Source organism: Oncorhynchus masou, chromosome 13, assembly GCF_036934945.1.
Source record: "Oncorhynchus masou masou isolate Uvic2021 chromosome 13, UVic_Omas_1.1, whole genome shotgun sequence".
NCBI lineage: Eukaryota > Metazoa > Chordata > Actinopteri > Salmoniformes > Salmonidae > Oncorhynchus > Oncorhynchus masou.
In genome coordinates, this window is record NC_088224.1 from 59,328,077 (window position 1) to 59,349,420 (window position 21,344).

The 21,344-nt window shown below is 45.4% G+C and overlaps 1 protein-coding gene across 2 annotated transcripts; it reads right to left on the minus strand.

The window, feature by feature from the left end:
* Positions 1-32: 32 nt before the first annotated feature.
* Positions 33-6,319, minus strand: LOC135552704 (transgelin-like). Of its 2 annotated transcripts, XM_064984489.1 has the most exons (6): positions 6,197-6,300; positions 2,746-2,788; positions 1,486-1,680; positions 1,051-1,222; positions 776-878; positions 33-645 (listed from the first exon to the last, which is right to left on the minus strand). In XM_064984489.1, exons 2-6 carry the CDS (start codon positions 2,755-2,757, stop codon positions 507-509), a joined length of 621 nt encoding a protein of 206 aa, XP_064840561.1. In that variant the 5' UTR covers positions 2,758-2,788; positions 6,197-6,300; the 3' UTR covers positions 33-506. The 2 variants fall into 2 exon arrangements, with proteins under 2 accessions (XP_064840561.1, XP_064840563.1); XM_064984491.1 differs by lacking the exon at positions 2,746-2,788 and having other exon boundaries at positions 6,197-6,319.
* Between the last annotated feature and the right edge of the window lie 15,025 nt (positions 6,320-21,344).

Sequence of the window (21,344 nt, forward strand, 5' to 3'; positions counted from 1 at the left end):
CTGTTAACATCCATGACACAATGAAGACAAACTTCAACCTAATATCCTTCCTTTTTATTTGGTATTTTTCAAATGATCTCTCAAGCAATCTCTCAATGTTTCTACATTTGGATAGAATGTCCTTGTTCTAAGAAGACATAGCTTAGTTGCTTCAGTGCCTTCTCTATGATTTCAAATATCAGTCTCGTGTAAACATAAGAATTGCATTTGAGGATGAGTGATTGACAGCTGTATATGCATGTTGTCCCTTTCACCTTAAGCCTCACCTTTCACATATGGCATTTGTAGTGTAGATTTGGGTTGTAAGATTGGGCTGGTCAAGGTTGGTCATAGTGGTGTGTGTGATACTAGTGAGACTGTTCCTACTACACTGGAATAAGGTTGAGTTGAGGCATTAAGACAATCTGTTGGGCCTGTTGTAGCTGCAGTGAGAGGGCGAAGGAGGGCAGTGCAGGGTGTGGTGGAGAAGGGAGGGGAAAGTACAAGGGTCAGTGGTTTGGTTGTTATTATTGGATCTGTCGGGTGGCCCCGTACGACATGCCAGTTTGGCTGGCCCCTTTGTTAGAGCCCATCTGCAGGCCAATCACACCCTTCCCCGCCTTCAGCTGGTCGTCTGTGAACTCCCTCCGGTTCTCCTGGGCTTTCCTGCAAGGGCACATGGACGATGAACTCAAACACACACACTGGCACAGCACAATACACACTCCAGCTTTAAAACAGCCACAGCACTGGCTGAATACACGAGCAATGCAACATCAGCATTCTTCTAACTCACTTGAAGAACCAGTTGGGGTCGCCGTGGTAGTTGCCGTCATCCTTGGTGACAGCCACACTGCCAAGGGACATCAGTGTCCTCTGGACTGCAGCTAAATCCTTCCCTGTCACCACAAAAATCACCACAGGGTTTATAAGTCGCCACACCATAGTGACAGTACATTACACCGTTGTATGTGCCCACCACTACATCTGCTGTTATCTGTGGCATATTTAATGCCCTGTGTTGTCATTGCGATTGTTTGATGATATGCCAGATGGACATGCTTTGCAAACCTTCCCAGAGGTCCACGGTCTGGAACATGTCGGTCTTGATGACACCGAAGCTCTCGGCAGCAGTTAGGAACTGTGAGATCTGCTCCATCTGTTTGAAGGCCATACTTGAGCTGGCGATCTTCTTGATGGGCTTGTTGTCCTTATGCAGGCTGTTAATGAGCTCACTCAGGACCTGGGGAATAATAACATAAAGACAAGAGTAATATACCGTCATATACTCTTGTGGGGTCCCTCAAGGTGCAATACTTGGCCCATTGTTGTTTTAAATTGTATATGATCATCTGATTTCCAAAGTGTTTGTTTCTCCGTTCTCTACACAAATCTTTAGATCGAATACAGATGGTCCAAATAAATGGTTCATATGAATTCTGAATGCTGTTAAGTTAAAATGTATGTTTCAGTCTGAGGGGTCTTAAGCATTAGGTTGGTACTCACACATCCGTCCTTGAGCCAGTCCTGGAAGCCCAGTTTGCCAGCCTCAGGCTTCCCAACTCCAGATCCACACTGGGCCACAATCCACTGCACCAAAAGCTCCTCCACCTCAGCGTCGTACTTCTTGTCAATCTTGTCCTGCACCACACGGCTCATGCCATAAGATGGACCTTTGTTGGCCATGCCTACCTGAGGTCCCTTTCCCACCGAAAGGGAGAGAAGGATTGAGGGAAAGATGGAGTGGAGTAGAACAGATTAAATAGAGGAAATATGGATATTTATTTGAGGAACGGAAGTTGTTATATGATAGGATTCCCCAACTGGTGTTTTCTGACCATTTTTTCGGTTACTTTTTCTGCGTTTTCTGACCATTTTAGTTTATTGTTGAACATAAGACTAAAAAAAAGTGATTTTAATTTTGGAAATTTGTTCCTGATTATTCCCACGAATACAGAGATATAAAGTATGTAATTGTATACAAATGTAAAGCAAGCTTTAAAATGATTGTTTTAGTAAAATCATATAAGTTTGTACTTCTTGTGGTCAATTTGAGGTTTACAGATTATTTGTAATTATGTTCCGGCCCCTGATCATCCATTCAAGAAGATAATCGTCCTGCGCCTGAATCTAGTTGATGATCCCGGTTCTATAATATCTGAGAACATCTTGATCTGGTATTAGACCTGCAAGTATTGCCTGGTTAAGATTACATTGTGACATTGACTATGTATAATGTATGTTGTATGACAGTTTCTATACAAGTAGTGCCTGAGGTTAGCATGTACACCTCAATTTGCATGTCACTTGTGCTATAATCTGCTATCATGACTAATACAAAGGGACTCATTTTTCCATTGGCCCTTGACTGAAACGGAGATTACCTTAGTTGCAAGTCAAGCCATTTCCAACAGCTCTGTGGATATATGCAGATTCGCATGCAGACACACTAAGACATTGGACAAATGGCACATTCACTCACAAATACACACATGTAGATGTCATGCTTTTATAAAGGCGTGTATTTGAGCCGCTCCCTCCCAAAGATGATTGTCTCCGAATGCACACCAGTTCAGCCATTTGCATTAATTACAGAACTAAATATCAGGAGCCAAAGTGCTGTACAATGGGAGCCCTAGAATCAGCAGAATCACTCTTTTTGTGTCTCTGCCTCTCTCAAACACACTAGGCGCCACCAACACCATTGCTTGCAAAACTGTTGCTTTTGGGCCAAGCGCAAAGCCCATATCAATGCACACTTATCACCTTGTTTGCCATCTTGATGTCAGGGTACCACGACTTGTTGTGCCTGGGGGTTGAAGGTCAAATGTTAAATGTTACCACCTGGAGTTTATCTTCATCCTGATTGGAGGTCATGCTCAGTCCTTCCCCAGACTGCTGTTGGATGGGCTAGCCAATGGCAATAGTAAGATCTGGCCACTTCATGGGTCTCAAGGAGCCAGTTGCCTTATCTACACAAGTAGTTCCAAAGGGGTTCTTTGGCTGTTCCCATAGGAGAACCCTTTTTGGTTCCATGTAGAACTCTGTGGAAAGCGTTTCTACATTGAACCCAAAAGGGTTCTCCTATACAGTAGATACAGCCAAAGAACCACTTTAGATTCTAGATAGCAGCTTTTTTTCTAAGTTTGTATTTGCATAGTTTTAGTTGGACCCAACTACTCACACTCCACCACAAGGTCAGCATGGACCCTTCCATACCTAGTATTTGAATGATGACCTGTAGCAAGCTCAAAAGTCCTTACTAGCAGCAACACAAGCAACAAATGGAAAACAATATTCAATCTTCATGCTTATTCTTTCTTGTGTTTCTACAAAAATATTAATTTGAAACTCAGCTCCCATTTTTTTCTCCAAGAGTTCCTGAATCGTTATGTGCCTCCACTTCCTCATTCCCACATTGACTCATCAGTTTAAGTCAGGCAACACTTAAAAGAAAATGTATCGATCAGCTGCCATTAACCTAGTTTTCTGAGCCAGCAGTCATTTGTTGAACATTGGCATTAAGAGCATGTATCTGTGTCACCACATTGTGTTGGATTGGCAGCCATCAACACACAGCCCTTGACTGTCTGGCACTGGGCCCAGTCAAACATTAGTGCTGCTCCATCATGCAAAGAAGTAGACCAAGGCACAGTCCTTCTAGACACTATCTGCCAACAATTCAGTCACACGAATATGAAGCCTTCAGAATACAGAAACATGACAGGAGGTTCTTTAGTGTTTCAAGTTGTTTCATGGAACCTTATTGACAGACTGCTGTAGTTCACAGGTGATCAAATGAACTCTCGACCATAAAGACAAGAAACGTGCCTAATATGCCCCACATCCTCCTCAATCAGACCACAATATGCTCCCAACCTCACCCTAACACACACTCAGTCAAACCCTTGCACAGTGCATAATTATAGAAACATTACAGAGGAATGTGAAGAATGTTGGGCTGCTAGCCATGTCATTACTTTTTCACTCCAGTTGGTCTAGACCTATGCTTCATAAACAAGCATTTTGACCAACAGAAATTAGACTGATGTTCCTCCAATGTGGAAAGCCCCTTTCTTCTCTGTGCTACTGGCAGTACAGGTCACAGCCCCCCACAGAGGTGAAATGGATGGCCTGAGAGGTCAGTTCACATGGGACGGGACCCTGGTTCCATTATGGTGTTTATGTGTGCTTAGGGACCTACTCTACTGTTAGGTTTGGCATTAAGCCCTGTCTCTGACATCTCCAGTCCAGAACAGTATGTCAGGCTGCCCTTTTGGTTGGCGTATGCATGTATGTATGTGTGTGTGTGTGTGTGGGGGGGGGTCTGTATGTGCGTGTGTGTGTAGGGGGGTCTGTATGTATGTGTGTATGCGTGTGTGGGGGGGGGGGGCATGTATGTATGTATGTATGTATGTATGTGTGTGTGTTAATTTCATAGCTATGTTTCTTTTTAGTTTTTTTTTGACCTGATCATAATGAGTTCTACATTTGGTAAGACATGTAGACTGTGTTTGGAGTATTGTCATTCAGTCTCTGAACTACATGTTGCTTCTCAACTACTGGTACTACAGTATGAAAGTGTCCACTTATCCTAATGAAAATGATCCTAATGACATCACCATCCATCTCTCCTTTCATGTTTGTTTTTACTTCTGTGTTTCTGTCTCGCCATGGTAACACAGCTGGCCGTCTCACCATAAAGCAGTTTGAAAGCTGTGGTCTGTAAACTGTGGCTAAAACCATGACGTACTGCCAGCGGCGCTGCAGTGCCACTGAAAGGGAGCTCGAGATAAGACTATCTCCTGCTGCTGGTCAGCTATCCTCTGGGACTTTACTCCTGCTAGGCATACTGTACTGTAGATAACTCTACAGCTACTGAAGCTGCTGCTGTAGTTATCCAGTGTTATCTCGCTGCCTCTCAAACACACACTTCCGCTCACCCACAGAAAACAGGCTGAGAAACGGTATTGATTAATCCCATACGATCAATGAAAGCCACTGTGTTACTTGTGTGCATCTTTGTCTGTGTGCGCGTGTTTTCCTTCTTTGGGAAGTGCATTTGCCGTGGACTTGTGTTGGCTATTGAATTCCTAGCCAAAGCTAACGTATGGCACTCAGTCATTTGCAAGTGAAAACTGAGCTATGCAAGTGTGTCTCCTACAAGAGGAGCTGCTGTGCTGCCTATCCCAGATCTCTTTCTATGACCAAACTGGTCAAACGTTTTATCTGTTGCCTTTACATCTTTGTGACTGATTTGGATGGTTATTCTACAGTAGAAACACGCTAGCTCATATCAGAACTACATATCCCATCCGTCTAGCACCTGGTATCCCATTGAGCAAGACACCATCCCACATAGATCAGTAGTGTTTGTGCGTCTATTCACACTCAGTCACACACAGGATGGAGTATGAGACAAACAGACAGTATGGATGATTAGTGAAACAATGAAAACATGGTTAGAGAAACACAATGCTCTGACAAGGTTACTTTTCTCAAAGACTTAACCGATGACATAGCTGACAGACAGCCAGCCATATGCGTCCTCTAGCTCTGTACACTCAGGATACCGTCACAGGACTGACAGACAGACAGCCATATGCGTCCTCTAGCTCTGTACACTCAGGATACCGTCACAGGACTGACAGACAGACAGCCATGTGCGTCCTCTAGCTCTTGTACACTCAGGATACCGTCACAGGACTGACAGACAGCCAGCCATATGCGTCCTCTAGCTCTGTACACTCAGGATACCGTCACAGGACTGACAGACAGCCAGCCATATGCGTCCTCTAGCTCTGTACACTCAGGATACCGTCACAGGACTGACAGACAGCCAGCCATATGCGTCCTCTAGCTCTGTACACTCAGGATACCGTCACAGGACTGACAGACAGCCAGCCATATGCGTCCTCTAGCTCTGTACACTCAGGATACCGTCACAGGACTGACAGACAGCCAGCCATATGCGTCCTCTAGCTCTGTACACTCAGGATACCGTCACAGGACTGACAGACAGCCAGCCATATGCGTCCTCTAGCTCTGTACACTCAGGATACCGTCACAGGACTGACAGACAGCCAGCCATATGCGTCCTCTAGCTCTGTACACTCAGGATACCGTCACAGGACTGACAGACAGACAGACAACCCTCTCAGCAAGGTGTTCTTCTGTCTGGAACCCAAAAGCAGCAACAGTAAAGAGATATACTCACTGTGTTAAAGTATGAAGCGAAGAGTCTTCTGTACAAGCGCTGGGTCAGGAGGTGTGTGTGTCCTTGTGTGTGACTGAGTGTTTGTATACTTCTAGCTCCAGCAAAGTCCTCCCTCGGAAAAGTGCTGGCTTAAAAGGACCAGACAAGCTGAAATGACTTCACTTCTCGTAAGCCTTGTTTACACCTTGTGCTAACATGTGAGTTTCATGAGCTCATCAATATGATCCAACCACTACCTGATCAAGGTTTGTCACGTCTACACATTGCATTAAAATGTGTCTCCTATCCGTCCACTGTGTCCACATTGTGACTATATTAGTTGGTGGCTCCCTGTATGCAAATTATTTGACAGAAATTATTTCAAAATAATATTATTTTATTTATTTTAAGACTATTACAGAAGCCATGAGTCAATGGTGCTACCTGTCAATGATGGTATAATGATGAGTTAAATGCTTTGACCATTCAGATCTGTTTCCACTTGCTTGATATCCAGACATGATGCATGTCTGACTACCTCCTAAAGTGGTCAGGAAGATCTGATCACTATCAGATCACAATGTGTCTTTTAATCTACACCTATCAAAACATTTGGGCACAATCGGGAATGTGGACAAGAGCAGGACTCGGGGCACATGTTAGCACCATGTATAAACATGGATCTAGCTAAGAATGAGAGAGGGAGAGAGTAAATAGGAAACCACAGCCTTAAAAGGGCATGGGCTTTCTGTCTACTCTCCTTCCATCCCTCCCTCCTTTTGTCTAGTGCTTTCCCTCTCTCCTCCCCTGTCTTTCTAGACTTTTCTCTTTTTTTTTTCTTGTCTGTTAAAAAAGTGCATCCTTATTTGGGAAGGCCTGTTCAGTGCGAGGGGAGCTCTGCCAGGAGGCTCTGGTTTGGTCAGCAGGAATACTCCAAATACTTCACCACACCACTCCATCAGCAGAGAGAGAGAGAGGCACTGCCTGGGAAGAGAGAAAAAGAGAGGATGGAAAGGGAGGCTTGAGCTAGAGTAGGAGGAGGTGATGAATAGAGGTGGTTGTTAAGGGCCCATCAGGATATCAGGCCCATGGATAGTGGCACAGATTGTTTCAACAGACCACATCTGTTCTTTCCCCCCTTCATATTTCCGAAAGTCTGTTATTGATGTCAGAAATTTGATGAGAGAGGAGAGGGGTAACCACAAAGATGGGAGGGTCGTGCGAGAGGAGGAGGAGTAGTAAAGGGAGGAGGAGGAGAGGGAATCTGAGGTTGAGAGAGATAAATGAGTGAAGACGAATCATCTCACCATCAGAGCGAAGCAGACCTTTTATGTCCAGGATGCTCCTCAACTGGCCTGCTGAGTTGTGTTTGGGCAAACGTGTGTGTGTGTGTGTTGAGAGATGGGTGGGGGAAGAGAGGATGTGTGGATGTCATAGTTAGTAACACATTCCCTTCTTATTACCAACACTCCTTCTCTTGCCAGACCCCAGTAGTGTAAACTCACTTTGCCTCACACCCAATGTCAACCGTTGTTTCCTACATTAAGTCAGTTGTTGTCGCTTCTGTCCCACTGTGTCTCCTCCCATCTCACCAAGGTATCACAAGCCCCTTTTAAACCTGGTGCTAACATGCACCCTTTGTCCTTTTCTTGTCTACATTCTGAATGTGCACACATTTTTTGGAGAGGTGTAGAAGATTAAATGATACCTTGTGATCTGATTGTGATCGGATCTTCCTGGCCACTTCTGGAAGTAGATAGGCACGCATTGTGTCTGGAATCTGGAAATCAATCAAGTGGAATATTTCCAGAAAGATCACCAGTCTCAGTAACCAGACTTAGTAAAACACAAAGGCCTTCAGGTATGTAAGTAAGCTTCAGACAAATTTACATTTTCAAATGTATTTATTGATAAACGCTCTTTTTACATCAGCAGTTGTCACAAGGTGCTTATACAGAAACAAAGCTTAACCCCCCATACCCCTGGACAGGGCCCACACCAGGCATTACAATACCCCTGGACAGGGCCCACACCAGGCATTACAATACCCCTGGACAGGGCCCACACCAGGCATTACAATACCCCTGGACAGGGCCCACACCAGGCATTACAATACCCCTGGACAGGGCCCACACCAGGCATTACAATACCCCTGGACAGGGCCCACACCAGGCATTACAATACCCCTAGACACGGCCCACACCAGGCATTACAATAACCCTGGACAGGGCCCACACCAGGCATTACAATACCCCTGGACAGGGCCCACACCAGGCATTACAATACCCCTGGACAGGGCCCACACCAGGCTTTAGAATACCCCTGGACAGGGCAATCCAGGCATTACAATACCCCTGGGCATTACAATACCCCTGGGCAGGGCAATCCAGGCATTACAATACCCCTGGGCATTACAATACCCCTGGGCAGGGCAATCCAAGCATTACAATACCCCTGGACAGGGCAATCCAAGCATTACAATACCCATGGGCATTACAATACCCCTGGACAGGGCAATCCAGGCATTACAATACCCCTGGGCATTACAATACTCCTGGGCATTACAATACCCCTGGACAGGGCAATCCAGGCATTACAATACCCCTGGACAGGGCAATCCAGGCATTACAATACCCCTGGGCAGGGCAATCCAGGCATTACAATACCCCTGGGCAGGGCAATCCAGGCATTACAATACCCCTGGGCATTGCAATACCCCTGGGCAGGGCAATCCAGGCATTACAATACCCCTGGGTAGGGCAATCCATGCATTACAATACCCCTGGGCATTACAATACCCCTGGGCAGGGCAATCCAGGCATTACAATAGCCCTGGGCAGGGCAATCCAGGCATTACAATACCCCTGGGCATTACAATACCCCTAGACAGGGCAATCCAGGCATTACGATACCCCTGGACAGGGCAAACCAGGCATTACGATACCCCTGGACAGGGCAAACCAGGCATTACGATACCCCTGGACAGGGCAAACCAGGCATTACAATACCCCTGGACAGGGCAAACCAGGCAGGATATAACCCCACTCACTTTGCCAAAGTCAGAATGGCCCATATAGACAGAATGGCCCATATGGCAGTAGCCTTCCGTTTGCGTCACGAGGCAGTTTTAATATACAACCCCTGGACAGGATGTTAGTCTGTCGCAGGGCCTTACCCCCAATCCATCTATTTAATGCTGATTGCCAAGCAGGTCCCATTTTTAGAGTCTGGTATGACTCGACCAGGGATCAAACCCCCAATCTTCCTGGGCGGTAACGAACCACAAGTCCAATGATAGTTACATATAAATACTTGGTTATTGCATAGTGAAAAGTACTGTAAAACCTCAAAATGTGTGAGACGCATTACCTCTCCACTCTCTTGCACTCTCTCTATGTGAAGCAGTGCCGCAACGCGTTATATTTTAGCGCGAATGCTGCAGCAGAAACTAAACTCCTTCGTCCCTGTGCGCCCACGTCAAACCGCAACCGCTGACGAGTTTTGATTGACTAAAAGACACACAGCCTTTCTATGCAACCAGAGTGTTCTTACGGTCGTCATCGCCTTCTGAATGGTGAACTTACAGGGGGTGCCTTAGCATATGATACTGTACACTATGGATCTATTGCCATTCAATCGTCATCAATACATTTATTGAAACAAGACGAACCTGTAACAGTATGCATATTATCATGTCAAAGCAGCACCCTCTCATTCCCTTTAAATCCCAGTCCCCTGGAATGATCGCCATGCCTCTGTTAAAACCCTCACGCTCTTAGACTTTAATCTGATGTGTGTATGTGCGTGTGCATGTGTGTGGATGTTCGGCATTTGTGTATGCATACGTGTGCGTAGGGTCATACGTCAGACTGAGTTTATAAGAGTGGAGGAGTTTGCTTACATCCAGCCCCTCGCTGGTTTATAATAAATTAGGATAAGCAGTGAGAGAAGACATGTGTTTACAGGGTTACACAATGCCGCCAGAGGACATGTACAGTATGTCATCCAATATCCCCAATAATCTCTCTAGCTCAACATCTCTCATTGCTTTTTTCCATTTCAGGAAATACAGTATGTGGGGTTTCAATGTGCCCTCTAGTGGGCAAAACGAGTGAACAGAGTGTATTATGTATCTGCGATGGCTACTAGCATTAAAGTGGGGCCTATTCAATCAAAGCTGGTTTCTGGGTTTGTCTGACATTCTTTTATACACTGCATGAATTAGCATTTTGATTATTTTTGGTGAATAAAATAGTGTTATATATGTTTAGGTTTACATTATTTTAGATTCTATCATATACTTATTTTAACCAACTCAGTGGCCTTGTGGTTTGTGTCTGCCCTGAGATTGGAAGGTTGGAGGTTTGATACCCGGTTTGAGTCATACCAAAAACTCTAAAAATGGTACCCGATGCCTTTCTGCTTGGCTCTCAGCATTAAGGAGATGGTTTGTTGGTAAGGCCCAGCGATAGTCTAGTGTTCTATCCAGGGGGTATACTTATACATCAAGCTGCCTCACGCTACAGAATCAAGAGATAGGGTTCTTGCCCTATGGAGCATTCTGACTCAGGCAATGCTTACTTACTTATACCGTATCTGATTTAATAGGGCCCAAGGCGTTTCATCACACTTCGGTTCAAGCATACATTACCTTTAGAAGTCAAGTGCAGTGTTCTTGTTCGACATTGCGCCATTGATTGAATCCGATACGATAATAATTGAAAACAATTTCAACTCTATGATTAGTTTATGTCCTGTTTTGTAGCCTACTTTATCACACATGATTTGTGTATGTAATCGCTTCACATACCTGAGTTTGGTACCAATGAACACTTTAATTATAAATTATCACATTTTCATTTCACTTCATTACAGCACAACGGTTTGATTTGTTTGATCGTAGCTAGCTAGCTACATAGCCGTCTTTGTATCTAAGACAATTGTGTAGTCTGGAGCGATTTTCTAGGTTAGCTAGCCAGCTATTGTCGTTCTTTTAACGTAACGTTACGTAATCAACACTGCTAGCTAGCCAGCTAGCCCCCGAATAGCAGCACTGTAGAAACTATTACACTCGACGGAACGACTTGATTAGTGTAGTGTCAACAACGTAGCCACTGCCAGCTAGCCTACTCCAGCAGTACTGTATCATTTCAATCATTTTAGTCAATAAGATTCTTGCTACGTAAGCTTAACGTTCTGAACATTCGATAAGTGTAGTCCACTTGTCATTCCAATCTCCTTGCATTAGCGTAGCCTCTTCTGTAGCCTGTCAACTATGTGTCTATCTATCCCTGTTCTCTCCTCTCTGCACAGACCATACAAACGCTCCACACCGCGTGGCCGCGGCCACCCTAATCTGGTGGTCCCAGCGCGCACGACCCACGTGGAGTTCCAGGTCTCCGGTAGCCTCTGGAACTGCCGATCTGCGGCCAACAAGGCAGAGTTCATCTCAGCCTATGCCTCCCTCCAGTCCCTCGACTTCTTGGCACTGACGGAAACATGGATCACCACAGACAACACTGCTACTCCTACTGCTCTCTCTTCGTCCGCCCACGTGTTCTCGCACACCCCGAGAGCTTCTGGTCAGCGGGGTGGTGGCACCGGGATCCTCATCTCTCCCAAGTGGTCATTCTCTCTTTCTCCCCTTACCCATCTGTCTATCGCCTCCTTTGAATTCCATGCTGTCACAGTTACCAGCCCTTTCAAGCTTAACATCCTTATCATTTATCGCCCTCCAGGTTCCCTCGGAGAGTTCATCAATGAGCTTGATGCCTTGATAAGCTCCTTTCCTGAGGACGGCTCACCTCTCACAGTCCTGGGCGACTTTAACCTCCCCACGTCTACCTTTGACTCATTCCTCTCTGCCTCCTTCTTTCCACTCCTCTCCTCTTTTGACCTCACCCTCTCACCTTCCCCCCTACTCACAAGGCAGGCAATACGCTCGACCTCATCTTTACTAGATGCTGTTCTTCCACTAACCTCATTGCAACTCCCCTCCAAGTCTCCGACCACTACCTTGTATCCTTTTCCCTCTCGCTCTCATCCAACACTTCCCACACTGCCCCTACTCGGATGGTATCGCGCCGTCCCAACCTTCGCTCTCTCTCCCCCGCTACTCTCTCCTCTTCCATCCTATCATCTCTTCCCTCTGCTCATACCTTCTCCAACCTATCTCCTGATTCTGCCTCCTCAACCCTCCTCTCTTCCCTTTCTGCATCCTTTGACTCTCTATGTCCCCTATCCTCCAGGCCGGCTCGGTCCTCCCCTCCCGCTCCGTGGCTCGACGACTCATTGCGAGCTCACAGAACAGTGCTCCGGGCAGCCGAGCGGAAATGGAGGAAAACTCGCCTCCCTGCGGACCTGGCATCCTTTCACTCCCTCCTCTCTACATTTTCCTCCTCTGTCTCTGCTGCTAAAGCCACTTTCTTCCACTCTAAATTCCAAGCATCTGCCTCTAACCCTAGGAAGCTCTTTGCCACCTTCTCCTCCCTCCTGAATCCTCCTCCCCCCCCCTCCTCCCTTTCTGCAGATGACTTCGTCAACCATTTTGAAAAGAAGGTTGACGACATCCGATCCTCGTTTGCTAAGTCAAACGACACCGCTGGTTCTGATCACACTGCCCTACCCTGTGCTCTGACCTCTTTCTCCCCTCTCTCTCCAGATGAAATCTCGCTTCTTGTGACGGCCGGCCGCCCAACAACCTGCCCGCTTGACCCTATCCCCTCCTCTCTTCTCCAGACCATTTCCGGAGACCTTCTCCCTTACCTCACCTCGCTCATCAACTCATCCCTGACCGCTGGCTACGTCCCTTCCGTCTTCAAGAGAGCGAGAGTTGCACCCCTTCTGAAAAAACCTACACTCGATCCCTCCGATGTCAACAACTACAGACCAGTATCCCTTCTTTCTTTTATCTCCAAAACTCTTGAACGTGCCGTCCTTGGCCAGCTCTCCCGCTATCTCTCTCAGAATGACCTTCTTGATCCAAATCAGTCAGGTTTCAAGACTAGTCATTCAACTGAGACTGCTCTTCTCTGTATCACGGAGGCGCTCCGCACTGCTAAAGCTAACTCTCTCTCCTCTGCTCTCATCCTTCTAGACCTATCGGCTGCCTTCGATACTGTGAACCATCAGATCCTCCTCTCCACCCTCTCCGAGTTGGGCATCTCCGGCGCGGCCCACGCTTGGATTGCGTCCTACCTGACAGGTCGCTCCTACCAGGTGGCGTGGCGAGAATCTGTCTCCTCGCCACGCGCTCTCACCACTGGTGTCCCCCAGGGCTCTGTTCTAGGCCCTCTCCTATTCTCGCTATACACCAAGTCACTTGGCTCTGTCATAACCTCACATGGTCTCTCCTATCATTGCTATGCAGACGACACACAATTAATCTTCTCCTTTCCCCCTTCTGATGACCAGGTGGCGAATCGCATCTCTGCATGTCTGGCAGACATATCAGTGTGGATGACGGATCACCACCTCAAGCTGAACCTCGGCAAGACGGAGCTGCTCTTCCTCCCGGGGAAGGACTGCCCGTTCCATGATCTCGCCATCACGGTTGACAACTCCATTGTGTCCTCCTCCCAGAGCGCTAAGAACCTTGGCGTGATCCTGGACAACACCCTGTCGTTCTCAACTAACATCAAGGCGGTGGCCCGTTCCTGTAGGTTCATGCTCTACAACATCCGCAGAGTACGACCCTGCCTCACACAGGAAGCGGCGCAGGTCCTAATCCAGGCACTTGTCATCTCCCGTCTGGATTACTGCAACTCGCTGTTGGCTGGGCTCCCTGCCTGTGCCATTAAACCCCTACAACTCATCCAGAACGCCGCAGCCCGTCTGGTGTTCAACCTTCCCAAGTTCTCTCACGTCACCCCGCTCCTCCGCTCTCTCCACTGGCTTCCAGTTGAAGCTCGCATCCGCTACAAGACCATGGTGCTTGCCTACGGAGCTGTGAGGGAACGGCACCGCAGTACCTCCAGGCTCTGATCAGGCCCTACACCCAAACAAGGGCACTGCGTTCATCCACCTCTGGCCTGCTCGCCTCCCTACCACTGAGGAAGTACAGTTCCCGCTCAGCCCAGTCAAAACTGTTCGCTGCTCTGGCCCCCAATGGTGGAACAAACTCCCTCACGACGCCAGGACAGCGGAGTCAATCACCACCTTCCGGAGACACCTGAAACCCCACCTCTTCAAGGAATACCTAGGATAGGATAAAGCAATCCTTCTCACCCCCCCCTTAAATGATTTGGATGCACTATTGTAAAGTGGCTGTTCCACTGATGTCAGAAGGTGAATTCACCAATTTGTAAGTCGCTCTGGATAAGAGCGTCTGCTAAATGACTTAAATGTAAATTGTTGTTTTGGTTTGATTTGTTTTTTGAGAAAAATTAAAAATGGTTCTACTTACATGCTGCGGTCCCTTTCACCAAGATCTATATTCAATGCATTCCTCTTTTCAACCAGTATACTGTAATACTCTCATGATGTCATGGATCTCATCTGGGCTCTTGGTGGAATCCACAACAGATCTGTAAAAGTCCTTCAGGCAGGTAGCCTAGTGGCTAGAGTGTCGGGCCAGTAACTGCAAGGTTGCTAGATCAAATCCCCAAGCTGACAAGGTAATAATCTGTTGTTCTGCCCCTGAACAAGGCAGTTAACCCACTGTTCCTAGGCTGTCATTGTAAATAAGAAGTTGTTCTTAACTGACCTGCCTAGTTAAATATTTTTTTACAAATAAAAACATGGTAGAGGCAACAACATCAAAATCATAGTCGCTCTCCTCGCTGGCAACAGTGAAGATCCCAGTCTGAGATCTTCCAGTAGCTCCACAATGCTCATGAGGCAGTGAGTGGGCTGTGTAACCCTTCAAGGGGCCCTTACCAGGTACGGGCAGCCAGGCCAGCTGACCCTGGGACTTGCATAGGGCAGAGAGGACATAACATTATATTATCATCTATTACACATGGAATACGTAAGAGGTATGAGCTGCATTATAATCCTAACCTGGTGGATCTGTCTTGACTCGGGCTGAACTGTCAACATCCACAGGGCGGCGACAGAGTCCATCAGGCAGAACTTGGTGAATAAACTATAGTCGTTCCATGGAGGCAATGTAGTTTTATTTTTTATCCAACCACAACTTTTCATTCAGACAACATTTGTTCTTTATTTTATCAAGTTGAATAAATATTTGTATGATAAAATGTTGCATTACTATTATAACCATTGTATGCCCAGCCTGACTTTCTCTCTCTCGGAGGACCTGAGCCCTAGGACCATGCCTCAGGACTACCTGACATGATGACTCCTTGCTGTCCCCAGTCCACCTGGCCGTGCTGCTGCTCCAGTTTCAACTGTTCTGCCTGTGATTATTATTATTTGACCCTGGTGGTCATTTATGAACATTTAAACATCTTGGTCATGTTCTGTTATAATCTCCACCCGGCACAGCCAGAAGAGGACTGGCCACCCCTCATAGCCTGTTTCCTCTCTAGGTTTCTTCCTAGGTTTTGGCCTTTCTATGGAGTTTTTCCTAGCCACCGTGCTTCTACACCTGCATTGCTTGCTGTTTGGGGTTTTAGGATGGGTTTCTGTACAGCACTTTAAGATATCAGCTGATGTATGAAGGGCTATATAAATACATTTGATTTGATGGTCCCCAAGGTACTGTTCCACCGCTGCTGCCGTAGCGATTCTAGCAAACAGTGACAGTGCAACTCCTCTTGCAGATCTTTTGGTAGGGATTGCCTACGTATCCCATTATTGTAGGCAGACCTGCAAACCACTGCGACAATGACAGTTAACCCTTTCGCTGGAGGGATTGAAACAGGTTTCCCCTACGTGGGCACACCACCCCAATGGTCCCGAAGAGACCATCCCACCACTGCTACCAGTGTAGCGATTTTAGCAAATAGCAATAGTGCAACAATCCTTGCGGATCTCTCAGCCCATAGGCATACCTGCTACCCACAATTGGAGCAGTGGCCTTAGCTATTAAAATAGTGTAGAAACGGGTTGCTGACTAATTGTAAGCACGTTGGCTAACTGTAGGGCGAATCAGTAAACGTACTTACAGTTAATTAGAAACCGCACCACTCTTTGCTAGGAAACACGACGCTATATCACACAAAAAATGCACCATCAAAAACATGTTGGGGTGTTCTATGATGTCTGGAGAGTTTGTCCCCACACTTCACTATAGCAAGTTGCTCACGTGAACACACCTCTCAAATGGCCCCTAATAGACTAAATCCTCGCTGCCACACAGGTAGCGATTTTAGCGAACACCAATAAATAGTGCAACTCCACTTGCGGATCTCAAACCTGGGTATCCCAGTACCGGGGGATTGTAACTGGCCTTCCAATCAAGTTATTGTTATGTAACCAGTCTGAGATCTTCCAGTAGCTCCACAATGCTCATGAGGCAGTGAGTGGGCTGTGTAGCCCTGCAAGGGGCCCTTACCAGGTACGGACAGCCAGGCCAGCTGACCCTGGGACTTGCATAGGGCAGAGAGGACATAACATTATATTATCTATTACACATGGAATACGTAAGAGGTATGAGCTGCATTATAATCCTAACCTGGTGGATCTGTCTTGACTCGGGCTGAACTGTCAACATCCACAGGGCGGCGACAGAGTCCATCAGGCAGAACTTGGTGAATAAACTATAGTCGTTCCATGGAGGCAATGTAGTTTTATTTTTTATCCAACCACAACTTTTCATTCAGACAACATTTGTTCTTTATTTGATCAAGTTGAATAAATATTTGTATGATAAAATGTTGCATTACTATTATAACCATTGTATGCCCAGCCTGACTTTCTCTCTCTCGGAGGACCTGAGCCCTAGGACCATGCCTCAGGACTACCTGACATGATGACTCCTTGCTGTCCCCAGTCCACCTGGCCGTGCTGCTGCTCCAGTTTCAACTGTTCTGCCTGTGATTATTATTATTTGACCCTGGTGGTCATTTATGAACATTTGAACATCTTGGCCATGTTCTGTTATAATCTCTACCCGGCACAGCCAGAAGAGGACTGGCCACCCCTCATAGCCTGTTTCCTCTCTAGGTTTCTTCCTAGGTTTTGGCCTTTCTATGGAGTTTTTCCTAGCCACCGTGCTTCTACACCTGCATTGCTTGCTGTTTGGGGTTTTAGGATGGGTTTCTGTACAGCACTTTAAGATATCAGCTGATGTATGAAGGGCTATATAAATACATTTGATTTGATGGTCCCCAAGGTACTGTTCCACCGCTGCTGCCGTAGCGATTCTAGCAAACAGTGACAGTGCAACTCCTCTTGCAGATCTTTTGGTAGGGATTGCCTACGTATCCCATTATTGTAGGCAGACCTGCAAACCACTGCGGCAATGACAGTTAACCCTTTCGCTGGAGGGATTGAAACAGGTTTCCCCTACGTGGGCACACCACCCCAATGGTCCCGAAGAGACCATCCCACCACTGCTACCAGTGTAGCGATTTTAGCAAATAGCAATAGTGCAACAATCCTTGCGGATCTCTCAGCCCATAGGCATACCTGCTACCCACAATTGGAGCAGTGGCCTTAGCTATTAAAATAGTGTAGAAACGGGTTGCTGACTAATTGTAAGCACGTTGGCTAACTGTAGGGCGAAGTAAACGTACTTACAGTTAATTAGAAACCGCACCACTCTTTGCTAGGAAACACGACGCTATATCACACAAAATATGCACCATCAAAAACATGTTGGGGTGTTCTATGATGTCTGGAGAGTTTGTCCCCACACTTCACTATAGCAAGTTGCTCACGTGAACACACCTCTCAAATGGCCCCTAATAGACTAAATCCTCGCTGCCACACAGGTAGCGATTTTAGCGAACACCAATAAATAGTGCAACTCCACTTGCGGATCTCAAACCTGGGTATCCCAGTACCGGGGGATTGTAACTGGCCTTCCAATCAAGTTATTGTTATGTAGCCTACTTTACATGATTTGATATTTGTAATCATAACGGTGGAATCCACAACACATTTGTAAAACTCCTCCGGAGAAATGGGAGAAGCAACAAACATAACAATCTTGCTCACCTTCACTCTTACCCGTGCCAATGGTGAAGATCACAGGCTCAAACGTTCCAATGATGTTGAAATTGCAAGAACATAATTGATTCAAGTTGTTCCAATGAAGCTCTGTAATAATCCACCAGAGAGGCTGACAAGTCAGCTGAATATTAGTTTGCCCAGTGAGGTTGAATTTAGATTTCACAACTTCTCCGCTTTCCTCGGTGTTCTAGGCAGGATGCAACAATGCTACTGCAATGTGGGCCATTTGCTCTGATCTTATCAGATCTATTTCTATGGTTCTATGGGTCTTCGTCAATTAGTTTCAATTTCAAGACTTTAATATTAACAAAATAATCGATAGATAAGTGTTTAGTCAATTCTAAATTATGATACCAAGTCCTATAGTCCACCAATTAAGATAAACTGTTCATTTGGCGAGCAATAAATACATAAAATTCCCTAAATCAGAGAGAAACCACTAAAAACATAGTCTTATCACGGTCAGGCAGATAAAGCCATATTCTTTACTCAAGTAGACTACTGCCAATCTTAAAGGGTCTCGAACCATTTCCGCAGCAGCAGAGCGCTGTCCACCAATGAATTGACACGTGTCGAACTATAGCACACTCACACAGTTGATACCAATTGTATTGGTATTGTAGCCTATGCAAATATATTTTCCCTTTCTCTGAGAGAGACCTGAGCTTTTCCCCTCATATAAATCCTATACACACAATTAAAATGTAGTCCCACAAAAATGTTTTTTTTTAGAGCGAGACATGCGCTTTGCCCGAGAGCTATGTCACCTTTTCCCCCATGTAGGCCTACAATTTAATTAGGTGAATAGAATTTACATCACGTGTCTTGATACATACTTAACTTGCCAACGTAAGTTATTGACTAGAATCATTATCCTACTGTTTTGATTAGAACTTGAAGCAAAGACCCCTTGCCTGAGCCAGCCTGCTCTGATCTGACTTTTGCGCGCCACAACCATTTAGCTGTCCAATGAAACCGTTATGCGTCTGTGTTGTCAAAATAGAGGTGGTTTTGGATCAGAATTCCCTTCTGCAGATGAACGAATGCGGTCTCATCTAAATTTGATCTCGATTTGTTGTATTAAATAAATGGATTGGTGGTCTTCAGCGACCCATATTTAACAGTTTTCCCATTCATACATAAAAAAGTTATTGACTTGCGAACTACAAATAAGAATTTTCAAGACAAAGACCAAAAGCACACTGGACAATGCCATGTGAAAAAACGACCGAAAATACAAGATAGGCTCATTTAATTTCCAAACAGGGATCCGTATGTAGACCTATAATTCCCAAATTTTCTGAAATGATTCTATTAAATCGCATGACTTTCCCAGTCTGAAATGCACATCTAAAATGTCAAGATATTACAGCAGTTCCATGACTCGTCGGGAACCCTGATTCAATTCTAAATAATTATGCTAACTACAACAAAATACCAGCCAATCATAATAACACTAGCCTAAGGCTCATTATCATCAACTTGTATACCTATTTGTTTGTAGGTCCATTATTATTCATTAACTCAGCATTCATTTAGAAATTCATTCATTCATTTAGACCCTATGGAAAGACCACACCCTTGAAGGGCTATTTCAAAAAAAACAATAAAGAGCACACGATGGCACGTGTCTTGCTTCATGTAACAAACCAGCTTTTATTTTGTTCAAAGCAATACTATTTCAAAGACAGACTGTCTGAATTTCACTGTACATGGAATATTATTGGTTACAATGGTGCACAGACACACACACACAATAAACACACTTGGAACATTGTAGTTGCATGATTTATTTGAAGCTGTGGCTCTTTGAAGAATTGCATTTGAGTTTAGATGTCGATCAATGTTTGAATATCTGCTTCCATAATTTCATCACATTTGTATTGTCATGCTCAGTATGCCAGTGAGTTGATCTGTTACAAAGTATGTGTATGTGTCTGCATGTATGTACAGTGAGGGGGAAAAAGTACAGTGGGGCAAAAAGGTATTTAGTCAGCTACCAATTGTGCAAGTTCTCCCACTTAAAAAGATGAGAGAGGCCTGTACTTTTCATCATAGGTACACTTCAACTATGACAGACAAAATTAGAAAAAAAATCCAGAAAATCACATTTGGCCCATTCCTCCATGCAGATCTCCTCTAGAGCAGTGATGTTTTGGGGCTGTTGCTGGGCAACACGGACTTTCAACTCCCTCCAAAGATTTTCTATGGGGTTGAGATCTGGAGACTGGCTAGGCCACTCCAGGACCTTGAAATGCTTCTTATGAAGCCACTCCTTTGTTGCCCGGGCGGTGTGTTTGGGATCATTGTCATGCTGAAAGACCCAGCCATGTTTCATCTTCAATGCCCTTGCTGATGGAAGGAGGTTTTCACTCAAAATCTCACGAAACACGGCCCCATTCATTCTTTCCTTTACACGGATCAGTCGTCCTGGTCCCATTGCAGAAAAACAGCCCCAAAGCATGATGTTTCCACCCCCATGCTTCACAGTAGGTATGGTGTTCATTGGATGCAACTCAGCATTCTTTGTCCTCCAAATACGACGAGTTGAGTTTTTACCAAAAAGTTATATTTTGGTTTCATCTGACCGTATGACATTCTCCCAATCTTCTTCTGGATCATCCAAATGCTCTCTAGCAAACTTCAGACGGGCCTGGACATGTACTGGCTTAAGCAGCGGGACACGTCTGGCACTGCAGGATTTGAGTCCCTGGCAGCGTAGTGTGTTACTGATGGTAGGCTTTGTTACTTTACACAGTATATGTGAATATACTTGTTTTCCACCATAATTTGCAAATAAATTCATAAAAAAATCCTACAATGTGATTTCTCATTTTGTCTGTCATAGTTGAAGTGTACCTATGATGAAAATTACAGGCCTCTCTCATATTTTTAAGTGGGAGAACTTGCACAATTGGTGGCTGACTAAATACTTGCAGACAATCTTTTAATACAGGATGTGGAAGGAATCATAAATATGTTCATACTTATTTTCTATAACTTTGTTTGAAATCTATTTATTATTTTAACAACAAGTAAAATATGCCCTTTCTGTTTTATAGAAATGCAAGGTATTTAATGTGAATGA